The sequence below is a fragment of the Camelus ferus genome, chromosome 28, assembly GCF_009834535.1.
Source record: "Camelus ferus isolate YT-003-E chromosome 28, BCGSAC_Cfer_1.0, whole genome shotgun sequence".
Taxonomy (NCBI): Eukaryota; Metazoa; Chordata; class Mammalia; order Artiodactyla; family Camelidae; genus Camelus; species Camelus ferus.
The window spans coordinates 3,861,410-3,876,283 of NC_045723.1; the positions used below are offsets into that span (position 1 = coordinate 3,861,410).

The 14,874-nt window shown below is 46.8% G+C and overlaps 2 protein-coding genes across 7 annotated transcripts in view; one reads left to right on the forward strand and one right to left on the reverse strand.

The window, feature by feature from the left end:
• Window positions 1-14,760, reverse strand: part of ZNF2 (zinc finger protein 2) — a 30,077-nt gene extending 15,317 nt beyond the window's left edge. The window contains exon 1 of the mRNA XM_032469756.1: window positions 14,657-14,760. The gene's annotated coding sequence lies outside the window, so the exon portion shown is untranslated. The remainder of the gene's footprint in view (window positions 1-14,656) is intronic.
• ZNF514 (zinc finger protein 514) lies at window positions 81-12,293 on the forward strand. 6 transcript variants are annotated; one of them, XM_032469752.1, is made up of 5 exons: window positions 81-2,568; window positions 3,159-3,233; window positions 6,386-6,512; window positions 6,854-6,949; window positions 8,936-12,293. In XM_032469752.1, exons 1-5 carry the CDS (start codon window positions 2,560-2,562, stop codon window positions 9,913-9,915), a joined length of 1,287 nt encoding a protein of 428 aa, XP_032325643.1. In that variant the 5' UTR covers window positions 81-2,559; the 3' UTR covers window positions 9,916-12,293. The 6 variants fall into 6 exon arrangements, with proteins under 6 accessions (XP_032325643.1, XP_032325641.1, XP_032325642.1 ...); XM_032469750.1 differs by having other exon boundaries at window positions 81-1,694; window positions 2,254-3,233; XM_032469751.1 differs by having other exon boundaries at window positions 81-1,694; window positions 3,145-3,233.
• Window positions 14,761-14,874: the final 114 nt, after the last annotated feature.

Below are 14,874 nucleotides of genomic sequence, written 5' to 3' on the forward strand. Positions count from 1 at the left end.
AAACTGGATCCGATACGCCGGTGTGGTAGCTTGAGTGGGGAGAGGGAATCGCCGTGGACGCCTGGGAGGCTTGTGGCCACCCTGAAGTGCTGTCTGTATGTGACGTCACGTCCCTCCAGTCCTCCGGTGGGAGGACAGTTCGAAGGAAATGTATCTCTCTCAGCCATGGGACCCCGTCCTTACTCGTAGTTTTCACTCCGGGAAGGACAACTACTCCAGTTTTCTGGCTCCGGAAGGTGGCTTGTTTCTGCTTCAGCTTGTTCACTTCAAAGAATTTGGTTGTAAAATTTGGGCAGGACACACGCAGTTTGATTCTGAGGACGGGGCTGGGCCTGAGGGTGGGTACGTGCACATTTTTGTGCCGAAAGAAGAGAAGAACCCTAGGATACATGAGTATTTACTTGGGCAGCCAGCCCAACTCCCGGCATTTTGAGCGCACCCCAACCTGCCTTCCTTGGTGCTACCAGAAGGGCCCTCTTTGGAGACATTGCAGGGATTCTCAGCCTTGGCTGCACGCCGGAATCACCTGAAGAGCTTTGACATTGATACCCGGGGGCCTCTCTTAAGGAGTGAGATTGAAAAAATCTGCAGGTGATCCTAAAGGGCAACCAAGGCAAAGAACCATTAAACTAGAGCTCCAAGGGAGATTTGAGATTACACAAAGAATGCGATTAAGTACTACGTCAGGAACTAGTCTACACTTGCACCCAAAATACCTAAGTTGCCTACCATAGGCAAGGCATTGTCACAAATATAAATAAGACAGTTATTACCCCAAATGAACTCACAGTCCAATGGGAAAATCAGAATTGGAAATTACAACACAAAGCCATACGTTCTTTAATTATGTCACTTCCAAGACACTATGGGGGTTCAACAGAGCAAGTAATGAACTATGGCTGAGAAAGCTAGAAGAGGTTTTCTATAACTGTATAGACGTACCCTCCCGACAGACTCGGGAGCGTTACGCCCAAGCGCCCCAAGACCCGCCAAGCCACCAGGTGGCAGGCGCCGCTCGTCCCACCCCTCCGACCCGCCCGGGACACTGGTTCCAGCGACCCCCGCGCGGAAGTCGTCTGCGCAGGCTCAGGACGGGTCTCTGGCGGCCGGGCTGGGGCGGGGGCATCGCTTGGATCTTTGCGGGTTCAGAGACCCCCGGCACACACGGGACAGAGTGGAGAGTGTCCCTCCGTCTGCCTGCCTCCGAGGGGCTGTGAAGGCTTGGAGCTGGGCGCAGAGTTGCAGGGCCGGTCCGTTCCCTGTGAGGGTCTCCCCGGAGTCCCTGTTGTCTCAGGGCGTTGGAGGGGCGCGCGGCACCGAGGTCGCTGGTGTGCCTGTGGCCGTGTCTGCTGCTGGTCTGCGTGGGATCTGGGTTCCAGATCCTGGTCCCGGGGAGGAGGGCGGCAGGAGCGGAGCCAGTGGGCGGCGGCAGGGCTTGTGAGGGGTGTGGAAGAGCACCGCTCCCACCAGCCGCGCCCCGCGCCGGGAGGCAGGTCCGGGTCTGACAGCTCTGCTTTGGGCCCTGCGGGTCCGCTGGGCATCGTCGCGCGGAGTGGGAATGCCCCGTGTCACCCAGCTTGCTCCCTTCTCCCTGAACCCCGGGAGGACTGCAGAGCTGCGACCAAAGGATAGAGACTTGAACCTGGTCAAAGGACATCGTCCCTGAGCCCCAGCTATGGGCTCCACAGCATCAGGTTTGGCTCTCGAGGGTGCCGCGGGCCAGAAGCCGTCTTGGGGAGTTAGTACCGAGCCTCGTAGGAGGAGGACCCTAGGAAGGGGATGGATAAGGGGCAGGATCTGCAACCGCCCTCCCTGTGGTGGTGTCTAACCTTTCAGGCTCAGGAGCACGAGGTCCCAGCACCCAGAGACCATGATGAAGGTGAAGGGGACACTTGTCCCAGAGGCCAAAGGAGAGAGAGGAGAGCAGGAGGGGGTCTCTTCCTGCTGTGACAGGGAGAAGGCAAACAAACCTATGAAAGAGTGGCCCTTGGCCAGGGACCAGAGGACAGTGGCTCCATTTGGAGCCTTGCCACCCATTTCCTTTATCACTTCATTAAGTGATAATGTTCTTCCAGCTCAGCTGTGTACAAGATCAGCAGTGCACACGGTGGGCCTCTTCTGTGACCAACCCCCTCCCACTCCTGTTGGGGACAGCACAATCCAAGTGACCCAGGAGGTTTTAAGCCATTCCTTTCTTTAGAATCTCCTGTCCTTCACCAAGTGGGCATTTTAATTTGACTTTTCATTCTTCAGTGCACATGCTCAAGGTCAGAGAACTGGCCAATGGCAGAAGTGGGCCAAATCTCTGGGACTTCTACCGCCTCTTTTCCTGTATGCCTTCTGGTCTGTAGACCAGCAGCACAGGCATCACCTGGAAGCTCTTAAGAAATGCAGACTCTCAGGCTCTACCTCGCATCCACTGAACCAGTCTGTTTAGCAAGATCCTCAGGAATCCATACGCACATTAAAGTTTGAGAAGTGCTGACCTGTGCTATACTATGCTGCCTGCCTGCCTCTGCTTTTGATGTTGTAGTTGGTGGCCTTAACCACTTCTTTGGCATGGTTAAGGTTAGTTTTTTGTTTGAAGGCTTTAGAAACAGTATGATACAAAGCTCTATAATAGAGGGGCTCTCAAAATACACTGTAGAGACCTGATGGTGCTTGAGAACACCGAGGGCAGCTTTTCAGGAAGAGCTGGCCTCTGAGCGGGGTTCCCAAGGATAAGCGGAGAGGTGTAACTTCTTCCATTAAGGCCTATAACCCTACGTGGCCTTGTCCTGGGCCTTATTTTGTATTGTTAACCTGTCTTATACCCTCAGTGTGCATTTAAAGTTCCTTGAAGCCCCTCTCCATGTTTATATTTTCAAAAGGCCTAGAGGACCTACATATTGGCGACCCAGTAAATAACTCTCAAATGGAGTGGCCAGACTGTGATCACACTTCAGCTCGCTGCAGCTTGCTGTGGCCTATAGGCAGGTGGGGACCTTATGCAGCTGTACAAGGGCAGCCTCTGCCTTGCCCCTCAGCTCCCTTTGGCCCAATATTGTCCCCAGAACCATGGAGGTGACACGCTGACGTGGGGAGTCTGGGAGCTGTAAACCCCATGAGGGTTAGCCTTCCTCATGGCTCCTTTTACCTTCCTAGTTCTCCCTTCTCAGGACCCTGCTCTTCCTCCAGAGGGATACACAGGAGAAAAGGGAACAGCCAGTTTACTCCTGAAAGCCAGGCCCCAGGTGAGTTGGGGTTCTCTTAATTTTTCCTCAAATGCCTGAACTATGGATATTTTTGCCTCCTTTTCTCTGGAGCCTCCTTGTTCGCCATTTCCAGCTCTGCAGGGCACTGCGCCCATCAAGGTTTTTGCTGGCTCCTCGCCCCTTGCCCAGGGCCCTCTCCTCTCTGCGCAGTGTGCCCTCACTCAGATCCTTTGGTTTATTTCTGTAAGGGGCACTGTGGTGAGAACGAAGTAATGAGAGAGCACCCTGGCCCTGAAGGAGTGTCTCAGCCACAGAGGGGAGAGGACCCCACCCAGGATGCAGCCCCAGTCACAGTAAGGATGGTTTGATGGCAGATAGTGGCACAAGCAGACCTTTCCATCACAGTTTGGGAAAAGGAGAATCAGCCTGTGCTGGAGAGGTTGGGGAAGGCTCGTAGAGGAGGGGGCAAGAAGGGTTGGAGGGGATGGACAGGTGAGGAGGCCATTTGAGGCTGGGTCCCTGTTCAAATGTCATCTTCCTGGATTAGTGTGGCAACAGACTTTACTGCTTCTGGCTGTGTGACCTTCGACCAGTCACCTAAATTTTCAATGCACTGGTTTTGCCAACTGCAAAATGAGGATGATAATCATGTTAATGATAATGATGAAAATAATAATAGCTGTCATTTGCTGAGACCAAATAGGTACCAGGAACTAGTCCACACAATTTATTTGTAGTAATTAATTTCATCTGTGAAACATTCCTGTTTTGAAGAATGGCACCTGAGGCACAGAGGTAAACTGAGGAGACCAAGGCACAAAGAGATAAAGTAGCGTGTCTGTGGTTATCTAGGTAGTAAGGGGGAAGCCAACTTCAGGTCTAGGTTGTCTGGCTCCAGAATCTTAACCACTCAATAATACAATGATCTCATGTGGTTGTTGGAGTAATTAGTAGAGTAATAAATAGAGCTTACACCTGTTTGGCCTTGATGTACACCATTCAGAGGTTTATGCGAGACCTCCGTCTGGTTATGCTGTGGTAACAACAGCCCCAGATCTCAGTGGCTCACAGTAATGAAGTGTATTTCTTCTGTGTCACCTCTCAGTAGTGCGCTGGCTGTGGCTCTGCTCTACACCCTCTTCACTTTGGGATTCAGGCTGAAGGAGCAAACCCTCCTCTGGAATACATCATTCTTGTGGCAGGGGGAAGGTGCAGATGGCACTCCAAGCTTCTGCTCACAACCCATTGGCCAGAGCGGGTCATGTGGCCAAGCCTAGTGTCAATGAGGTGGGGAGATAAGTCTCCCACAGTGAGGGGCCCAGAGGGAGGGGCAGTGAATACACTGAACGAATAACTGCTCTGCCAGTCTACCACTGGCTGTTTTCTTACTCACAGATGTTCACTTCCCTCCCTCCTGCACACAGAATCTCTCCCCAGGAGACAGAACCCCAAAGCCCCATCCAATCAGAGCATCAGGATCAAAGTCCTAGATGGTGTGATACTGGGGACATCAGGTCTGGATACAGAGACCTATGAATTAAGAAGGACAAGTTGCCTAAGTCCATATTCCCCACATACAACGGAAGAGTGGGGCAGGGTCACCGCAGTGAACATCCCTATTCCGAAAGGGGAAGCGTGGGAGGAACCCAGCAGCGCCAGGTCCATAACAGTTACAAAATTCAGTGAGGACCCTGGCCTTGGGAGTGGGGAAGTCTTTTGCTTACAGGCTGGTTCTGCTCCCTGGGTACAGCTCTCCAGTCCAGTGTTCTCCTGGGCTCTTGGCTCTGTTCTCCAGAAGCTCCTTCCTTTTGCAGTATCCCCCTTGGTCACATATGAAGATGATATTGGAGAATAAGCTCTTTTGAGAGCTAAGCAGCTCTTTCATCCTGCCCAAGTAGGTTAATGGCCCAAGGGTTGTTTCAAGTCATGGACATTCAGTGTGACTCTCCATGTGTCAATAGCTTTTCCCACAGTTCTTTTTAAAATATGCCCTTCTTTTTAGACTTAATTCTGGAGCTTTTGGGGGTCTCCTTGGGAAAACCATATTTTGAGCCACTCTGAGAAATTTGGTCCCACTGAAAGGATTTCTTGGGAGCCATCTCAAATTATTCAGAGGTTTCAACAAAATGTTGTGAGACAGTCACACCCATGATTTGGTCCTTGCCACTAGGCTGAGTTTCAGTCATCCTTTGGCATGCAGAAGCCTTCTCCATTTTGTCTTTGGCCAACTGGCAATGAGAATTGGTTAAGTCTCCAACCCTGCAAGTCCTGGAATTTCTGGACATTTTCTTTTGCCTTCGATTTTTATTTTGCAAACCCACAAACTCCTGAGCTCATTTTTTTTTCTTGACATACTTTGTCAAATGCAGCCAGTAACAACCAACTCACTACTGTTGCTATGTTTCCCTTCCTCTCCATAACATCACAAGCTCATGCTTACATCTTTTCCTCTGTCAGGTTATTGCAGACAAAAGTTTTACCACACGGTTCACCACCAAATTATATGGGCTGCCACATTGCCGATAAGTTTCCTCACTGCCTGGCCCTGAAGCCAGTGTCATGTGTTTTAGGCTTTTTTTTTTTTTTAAAGGCAGAACCCCACTTTGCACACCATTTTTTTTAATGAGTCCGTTTAGACTAATTATGCTGTGCTAACAGCAAATTGGTGATTTATACCAATAAAGGTTTGTTTCTTGTCCACATTACATGCAAGCTGGGGTTTGGCCCCACATCTTCACTCTGGGGACATGTGCCATCTCAAAGTGGAGGGAAGAGGAGCAATTGCAGCACCTCCACTGGATTCTAATTAAATGCAACTAAATTGGGAGTAAAACCTCTTGAAAACTGAGGAAATTGATTGGATTTGTCTCCCCCACCTAAGCAGAATGTCTCTGTAGGCTTGATTCTTCTGAGATCCTGATTTTATTCCTAAGCAGCTTGATGTTGATGTATGTGGGCATGGGTGAGATACCAAGTAGGAAGGATGATACAATCCCTGGAGCAGCTTAAAATGTTTTTGAGATGATAAACCCAGAATGTGGGCAGAGAGCGGGGGTGGGCACTGTGATAGCTAGAAACTCTTAGCATCCCTTCTGGTACATCCTGTGGTTCTACTCAGACACCCATCTGCTGTTCTCCCGAGGGCCGTAAGTGTGCTTCCTAAGGGTGCAAGAGTGTCTTCTGTATTTCAGGACCTGATGACATTTGAGGATGTGGCTGTGGAATTCACCTGGTGGGAGTGGGGGCAGCTGGACGCTGCTCAGAAGGACCTGTACCGGGAGGTAATGCTGGAGAACTTCAGGAACCTGGCCTCCCTGGGTGAGCTCCACTCCCCCAAAGCCCAAAGCCTGCCCATCAGGCCATCTTTTTTTCCTTGGTATTTAAAAGCTAGGGGTGCCTGAGCCTGTTGGCTGATTTTTGCCCTGGGGTTCTAGAATCATTTATAGTCTGTTTGGGCCCCCAGAGATACAGTATTTCTGCTTCTCATTCCTAGGAAATGTCCTGCTCTGTATGAAATCAGAATAAGAAGTTTCATGATTTTACTCCCGATATTTCACAGGGCCTGTCCTTTGGAGGCTGTCCACAACATTTCTCCACCCTCAAGACCAAGGGCCAAAGCCTTGGCCTCAAATACGATCTTCTTCATTCTCTACCATCAGGGTTTCCAGTGTCCAAACCACATGTGATCTGCCAGTTGGAGAAAGGGGAAGAGCCTTGTATGATGGAAAGAGAAGTCTCAACAGGGGCCCACCCAGGTGAGTGAGGAAGAGCAAAGCAGCATCACACATAGTAACGCCCAACCGTGAGAGGGAGGTTGCCCTGAACCCTTGGTCGGGGGCTCTTCTTTGAGAAGGAGAATTCACTTGTCAGGGGCCCTCAACTCCAGTATTTTGAATATTTGGACACTTTTTAAAATTATTTCTGGTGTGGAAAGAAGAGATGTTCATTGTCTTCTCTAGAATTTATCTTTCCCTTGTGACCCACCTCTGTCCACCCTTCTGGACTCTCAGGGCCCTGCATCATCACTGGAAGTCACATGGTCAGTGCTGGATGAAATTTAAGGATTAACAGATGTAAGTGCCTGGCAGTCGTATGTCAGCAGGGCTAAGGGAGTTAGCAAGAGATCAAACAGAACAATTAAGTAGCCCAGAAGTTAAAGGGTTACTGGCAAGGACATCCTGACAGACGATGTCAGGAAGATCAAGGTGAGGACACTTCAAGCTGCAACAGAGGAGGTTCTAGACACTCCTTGCTGTGGATGGCATCTCTCTGAGGCCATTTATTCCTAGGTGACTTAAGCATACCTCATAGGCTCCACTTCTGGGGCAGAATTCTGGACACAAAGCTCTCCTACCATGTGAAGCCCAAGGATACTGGAGGAGGTGGTGACAGTCCGTGCCAGTGTCCATCTCTGAGGCAGAATCATAGCCTCAGGCCAGAGCCAAAGCTCCAGAAAGCAGGACTCAAACCCTAGAGCTCTGGCTGGGCCTCATCATAGGAACCTGGAGGAGAGGACCAAGAGGGAGGACGCTGGTCTCCTCTACATTAGTACTTTATCTTGTTTCCTTCCAGAATGAGATTAAGGGTCTGACGTCTGGATCTAGTCTCATGATCAGCCCCTGTCTGTTTACAGTGGTCCACAAACACGGCTGTGTTTCAGAATCTCTCGGGGAGCTTGTTAAACATTCAGATCCCCCGGAGCCACACAAGACGTACTGACTCAGAATCCTGCCTCTGAGAGCCCTGGTTAGGCACTGCCAGTCACTTCCCTCTTCAGAAGTGTCACTGTTATTGTCTTAGCTGTCTATCGTTGCTGAAACAATTGTCACAGACTTAGCCGCTTCAAGCAATACAAGTTTATCATCTCATAGTCCATAGGCCAGAAGTCCAGCATGGGTCTCACGTGGTTACAGCAAAGGTGGCAGCAAGGCCAGGTTCCTTTCTGGAGTGTCTAGGGAGAATCTGCCCGGTTCATCTGAGTTGTGGTAGAACCAACTCCTTGCAGTTGTAAAACTGAGCTCCCTGTGTTCTTGCTGGCTGTAAGCTGATGGGTGTTCCCAGCTTCTAGAAACTGCCACCTTCCCTGGCCCGTGGTGCCCTTCCTCCACCTTCAAGGCCAGAAATGGTGGGTCGAGTCCTCATACCACATCTCTCTGACTCAGCCAGGAAGTGTTCTCTGATTTTAAGGATTCATGTGATTAGACCGGGCCCACCTGACTAATCCAGGATAATCTCCCCATCTCAAGGTTTGTTCCCTTAATCACATTTACGAAGTCCCTTTTGCCATATAAAGTAACACTGATATGTTCCTGGGATTAGGGCGTGGGCATCTTTGGGGGATAATTATTCTGCCTACCACAACGATCTATGGTCCTATCATGCATGTTACGTGTGTGTGTGTATAATATAATGTGTGGTGGGGACTGGAGTGTTGAGGAAGAATTTGCAGAGGGCATCTTCCTACCCTCCTCGTCTTTACAGTCTTTGGATTTATCTTGCATACTGGAATCCAAACACTGTTGTCTCAGGTTTTCCTAATCTCTAGTCAGCTGCTTATCTTACTCATGACACCTTTGAAATGTTCTTCAAACACACGCCATTCTTGAAAGGAATGGTACACCTCTTTTAGATACTATTTTAAAGCTTAATTATCTTACATCTATTATAGGACTTTCCTTCCTCTTGGTACATGGAACAGGTTAATACTAGACTATCTTTTGTTTTTGTTTTCTTTTTTTCAGACTGGGAGAGAAGGCCTCAAGCCAAGGAATCAATGCTAAGTCAAGGAATTTCCAAAGAATTACTCCAGATAGCATCAGTGGGAAAACACATTAGAGATGAACTCTGGTGTTCCAGACTGGGAGCAGCTTGTGGTTGTGAAGTCCAGTTAGAGATGCACCCCCCAAAACAGGAGAGACATCTGAAAGAAACGTCACTTACTCACAAATCTGCCACCCTTTGGAGAGATCATGAATGGAGTGAATTTGGGACAAGTTTAGGCCTAAGATCAGTCCTTGTTAACCAACACTGTGTTCCCACGGGAGAAGGACCCCATAAATGTGATACAGAGTTCAGACAGACTTCAGGGAGAAATGACTCTCAGAGAACCCACCCAGGGAAGAAATCTTGCAAATGTAATGAATGTGGGAAGCTATTCCATTTCCAATCGGAACTGAGGCGCCATCAGAGATGTCACACTGGAGAAAAGCCCTATGAATGCAATGAATGTGGAAGGGCCTTTGGTCATATTTCGTCCCTTATTAAACATCAGAGGACGCACACTGGAGAAAAGCCCTATGAATGCAGCGAATGTGGAAGAGCCTTCAGCCAGAGTTCATCTCTTGTTCTACACTACAGATTTCACACTGGAGAGAAACCCTACAAATGTAACGAATGTGGCAGGGCCTTTGGTCATACTTCATCCCTGATTAAACATCAGAGAACACATACTGGAGAAAAGCCCTATGAATGCAGGGAATGTGGGAGAACCTTCAGCCAGAGCTCCTCTCTCATTGTACATTACAGATTTCACACTGGAGAGAAACCCTACAAATGTAATCGATGTGGGAGAGCCTTCAGCCAGAGTTCATCTCTCACTCAACACTATAGATTTCATACCGGAGAGAAGCCCTACAAATGTAACGAATGTGGAAGAGCCTTTGCTCACACCGCGTCCCTTATTAAACATCAGAAAAGTCATGCTGGAAAAAAATCCCTATGAATTCAGCCAACGTAGGAAGGCTTTAAGCTGGAGCACACACACCACTAAACCTCAGAGAATATGTATTAGAAAGAGATCCTCTGTGCATACAGTGTGTGGGAGACTTTTGATTGGAGGACACATCTCGTTCAACATCACACAGGACACACCAAACAGAAGCTCTGTTAATGTCAAGAGAAGGAGTGGGCTTTCATCACACCTCCTCCCTTATCAAACATGGGAGAATTCAAACTAGTAACAGACTGTGAATATAAGGTTATGTTTACAGGTGACACATGACCTGAAAGTAACTGGTTAAAAAGTTTTCTTTTTAAAATTTATTTACCGCTGTTAATTTAAGATAGGAAGCAATTTGTCTGTATCACAATGGGTAGTTTATGGAAAATTTAGCTGATATCCATCTAAAATCATCTGGCGCCACCAAGTGGCCATCTTGGGAGCACCGGTGATGATCTGAGCATCGAAGGTTACATTTTTTAAACATTCTTGTTTTACAGAATCAGGGTCTAAACATTGATATTCTATAATGCCCTCTTTGAATTCCTCCAGAGATTTACCCTTTGAGGGTTTAGTTACCTCCCCTTGGTTAAGGCAGCTTGTTTGGCATAATCTGCTAGGGCATTTCCGTTCACCTTCACATGAGCCTCGGCCCTTTCAATAACCACCTCTCTAGGAAACAGGAGTGAATGCATAAGTTCTTCAGCTTGTAGTCCATGTCTGATGGGGGTTCTGGGGGAGGTTAGGGAACCTTCTTTGTTTTAAAGCATCTCAAGTCATGTACTCATCTCATCTGTGTATATGCTCATTCTCTGGTCTTTGGCTGGTGGACAAACTATACACAGTAAGTGCTGCCATCGGGGCTGATTGTAACTCACGTGAAGGACTATATTCCAGAGAGAACTTAAATTAGTGACACTATCCTACTTGATAACCTTCAGTTTTACTTTTGAGATATGATTCATCAACAAAAAATATTCAGAATTCTTTTTTTTTAGTAACTTATTTACTTTTGCGGGGAAGTAAGTAGGCTTATTTATTTATTTTTTATTATTTTTCAATGGAGGTATTGCGGATTGAACCTAGGACCTCGTGCATGCTAAGCACACACTCTACCACTGAGCTACACCCTCCCCCTGCTCCAGAATTCTTATTTGGAGTGTCTAGTAAATCTGCACAAGGCACAGAGTTTCCTAACTAAAGTAAGAAAAGCATGATGTTCTCTTTTTGTTGGGAACAGGAGTAGGGCAGGGTTCAGGATGCTGCAGTAGTGAACAGAAACATAAGAGAGAGAGAAACAGAGTATCAAAGAATGTTAATTAGCTGGCTGGAAGTGTGAAACGATCTCTTTTCACAGATGACAGTGATCTGGTACATTAAAAATCCTAAGAAATACAACAAAAACCTATTGGAATAAATGAGTTCAGCAAAGTTTAGGATACAATCAGATCAAATATACAATAATCAATTAATATTTCCATACATGATCCATAAAAGGAAAAAAACTGATAAATTGGACTTCATCAAAATTGAAACGTTTTACTTGGTGAAAGACCCTGTTAAAAGAACGAGAAGACACGCTACAGGGGGAGGGTATAGCCCAGTCGTAGAGCACATGCTTAGCATGCAGGAGGTCCTGGGTTCAATCCCCAATACCTCTATTAAAATAAATAAATACATAAACCTCATTACCTTCCCCCCCAAACAGACAAGCTACAGACTGGGAGAAAATATCTGCAGAGAACTTACTTCAAAATGTACTCACATCGAGAATATACAAATAACTCTCAAAACTCAATGGTAAAAGGAACCAAACAATCCAACTAGAGAGTAAGCAAACATTTTACCAAGGAGGACATACAGATGGCAAACAAGCACATGAACAGAAGTTCAACATCATTAGCTCTTAGGGAAATGTAAATTAAAACCATGCACAAATAAAAACTGCACAACTATTAAAACAGCTTTTTAAAAAGTTTTTAAAGTGACAATTCTAAATGCTAGTGAGATTACAGAGAAACTAGATCTCTCCGTATTGCTGGTGGGAATTATAAAATGATATGGCCACTATGAAAAAGAGTTTGGCTGTTTCTCAAAAAACTAAACATACATGTACCATTCAATCTAGCAATCTCACTGCCTGGCATTCATCCCAGAGAAACAAAAGCTTACGCCCACACAAAAACATGACCGTGATGGGTATATCGTTAAGTACTGAAAACGGGGACTTGAAAAGCTATTTGTACCCCCATGTTCAAGCAGTTTTATATACAATAGCCAAAAGGCAGAAGAAACCCAACTGTCCATTGGCAGATGGAGAGATAAACAAAATACAGTATGTGTATGTGTGTGTGTGTATATACATATGTATATATATGTATACACACACACACGCACGCACACACACAATGGAATATTATCCAGCCTTAAGAAAGGAAGGAAATTCTGACACATGCTACACATGGATGAACCTAGAGGATATTATGCTAAGTGAAATAAGCCAGTCACAAAGGGCAAACTGTAGGATTCCACTTATATAAGACACTTAATCAGATTCATAGAGACAGAAAATAGAATGGTGGTTGCTAGAGACTGGACAGAGAAAGGACTTGGGAGTTGTCATTTAACAGGTATGGAGTCTCAGCTTTGCAAGATAAAAAGAGTTCTGGAGGTGGATGGTGGTGATGGTTGCACAAAAATATGACTGTACTCAATGCCTCTGGATTAAAAATGGTTAAGATGGTAAATTTTATGCATTTTTTATCACAAAAAATTTTTAAATGTCAAAAAATGTACATGAATGTTCATAGCAGCTTTGTTGAAATAGTCAAACACTGGAGACAAACTAAATATCCTACAATGATGATTGGTTAAACAAAAAGGAATAAACTATTGATGCATTCAACAACTTAGATGGACATAAAGGGTATTACGCTGAGTGAAAAAAGCCAATCTCCAAAGGTCATATAACTAATTCCACTTGTCTAACTTCTCAAAATGACACAATTGTAGAGATGGAGAACATATGAGTGGTTGCCAAGGATTAGGAATGGTGGGGGAAGACAAAAGAGGGACAAATGTCACTCTAAAGAGAAAGCACAAGGGATCTTTCCGATGATAGTTCTATATCGTGACTGTGGTGGTTACAGGAATCTACACGTGATAAAAATTGTATAGAACTACGCATACGCATACACACACACACACACACACACCAATCCATGTAAACTGATAAAATTGAAATAAACTGTGGATTGTACCAATGTGTACCTGGTTTTCATACTGTATTATAGTTACAGAGTTGACCCTTGAACAACATGGGTTTGGACTGCATGGATCCACTTACATGCAAATTAAAAAAAATATTGCTGTACTACAAGATACGCAAATGGTTAAATCCATGAATGCGGAACCACGAATCGGAGGGCTGACTATGGGACTTGAGCACCCACGGATTCTGGTATCTGCAGCAGGTCCTGGAACAAATGCCCTGTAGATTCTGAGGAAATGACTGTATAAGATGTTACCATTCGGAAAAACTGCATGAAGGGTGCGTGGGACCTCTCTGTGCTATTTTTGCAGCTTCCTATGAATCTATATTTATTTCAAAATAAAAAGTTAGAAAAAACAAACAAACCAGAACCTAGATGCTTGACCATGGGCCAGAAAGTTCCCTTCTGACCTGAGCTTCCATCATGAACTGGCTGCTGTCTGACCCACCAAGCCATAAAGCTGGGCACACAGCAGCACTCCTTCATCAAATGGACCCGGTATATATGAAGTTGGGCTCAAGCAGATCCTGAAGACACAAGTGATTTCCTCATGACTGTGGCCTCTACTCTTGCAACATTACCTTCCTTCTTCAACTCCCACCTACAGCTTCACTTTAAGTTCCCTATGACTAGTTGCCTGGAGAAGGAAACTCTTGGGTTCTGCATGGTATGCACGCACCACCTGAAAAGGGACAGTTGTAGAATATCCTACTTTGGGAAGGCTCTGAGGGGCAGTGGTAAGGGAAACCCTCTCAGTGGGCAGAACTTTGAGCAGTGCAGCTGGTCATTCATTTTGTCTGATCAGAAGTACAGATCTATACTTTTTCACGGGCTGAGGCTAGTGGATTGGCTGGAGGATCAGGTACTTGAAAGGAACATGATTAGAAAATTCAAGGAGGTCTGGGGATGAGGTGTGTGGACAGACTTCTCTAATTTGGCACAGAATGTTAAGATAATTACGTCCCTTATCAATGTGTGCCAAAGGGTGACCTCCACAGAGGACGGTTTTAATGAGGTGGACAGAACAACTATCCTGTGGATGTCAGTGGGCCTCCCTCCCCAGCCAAATGGACTCATGAACAAAGCATCATGGATGAAGCTTCTGTTTGGGCTCAACAACATGACTTCCACTCATCAGGGCCAATGTGGCTACAGCCACTGCTAAGTGCCCAATATGCTAACAGCAGAGACCAACCCTGAGGCCCCAAAACGTCACTACTCCCTGAGAATCAGTCAGCTCTCTGGTTGCAGACTGATTACACCAGGCCAGTTCTCTCATGGAAGGAGCAGCACCTTGCTCTCCCTGGAGCAGACTTTCTGGATATGGAGTTGTCTTCACTGCCCTCAAACCTTCTGCCAAAACTGCCACCCAGAGCTTTACTGGAGTTGGGTACGCACAGCTTCTTCATTCTCCTGTCTGCCTTATTCCCTACTTCGACCTTCACTTAGACCCTCTCCGGACTTGTCTGTACCTCATCCTTCTGGTTGGGACGAGTCCGCAGCAGCAGTTCGGCCCAGAGAACGGAGGCTGTCACCGATCCGCTCTCACACGCCCAGAAGACCTGGCGGGTCCCGCGGCGACTCTGGAGAGAACCCGGGGAGCTAGCCACGCCCACAATAGCCCAAGCCCCGCCCCTGGGTCCTAACGCGAGGACCCCCGCGGGGCTGTCCGCGGCTGCGCCGGGCTCAT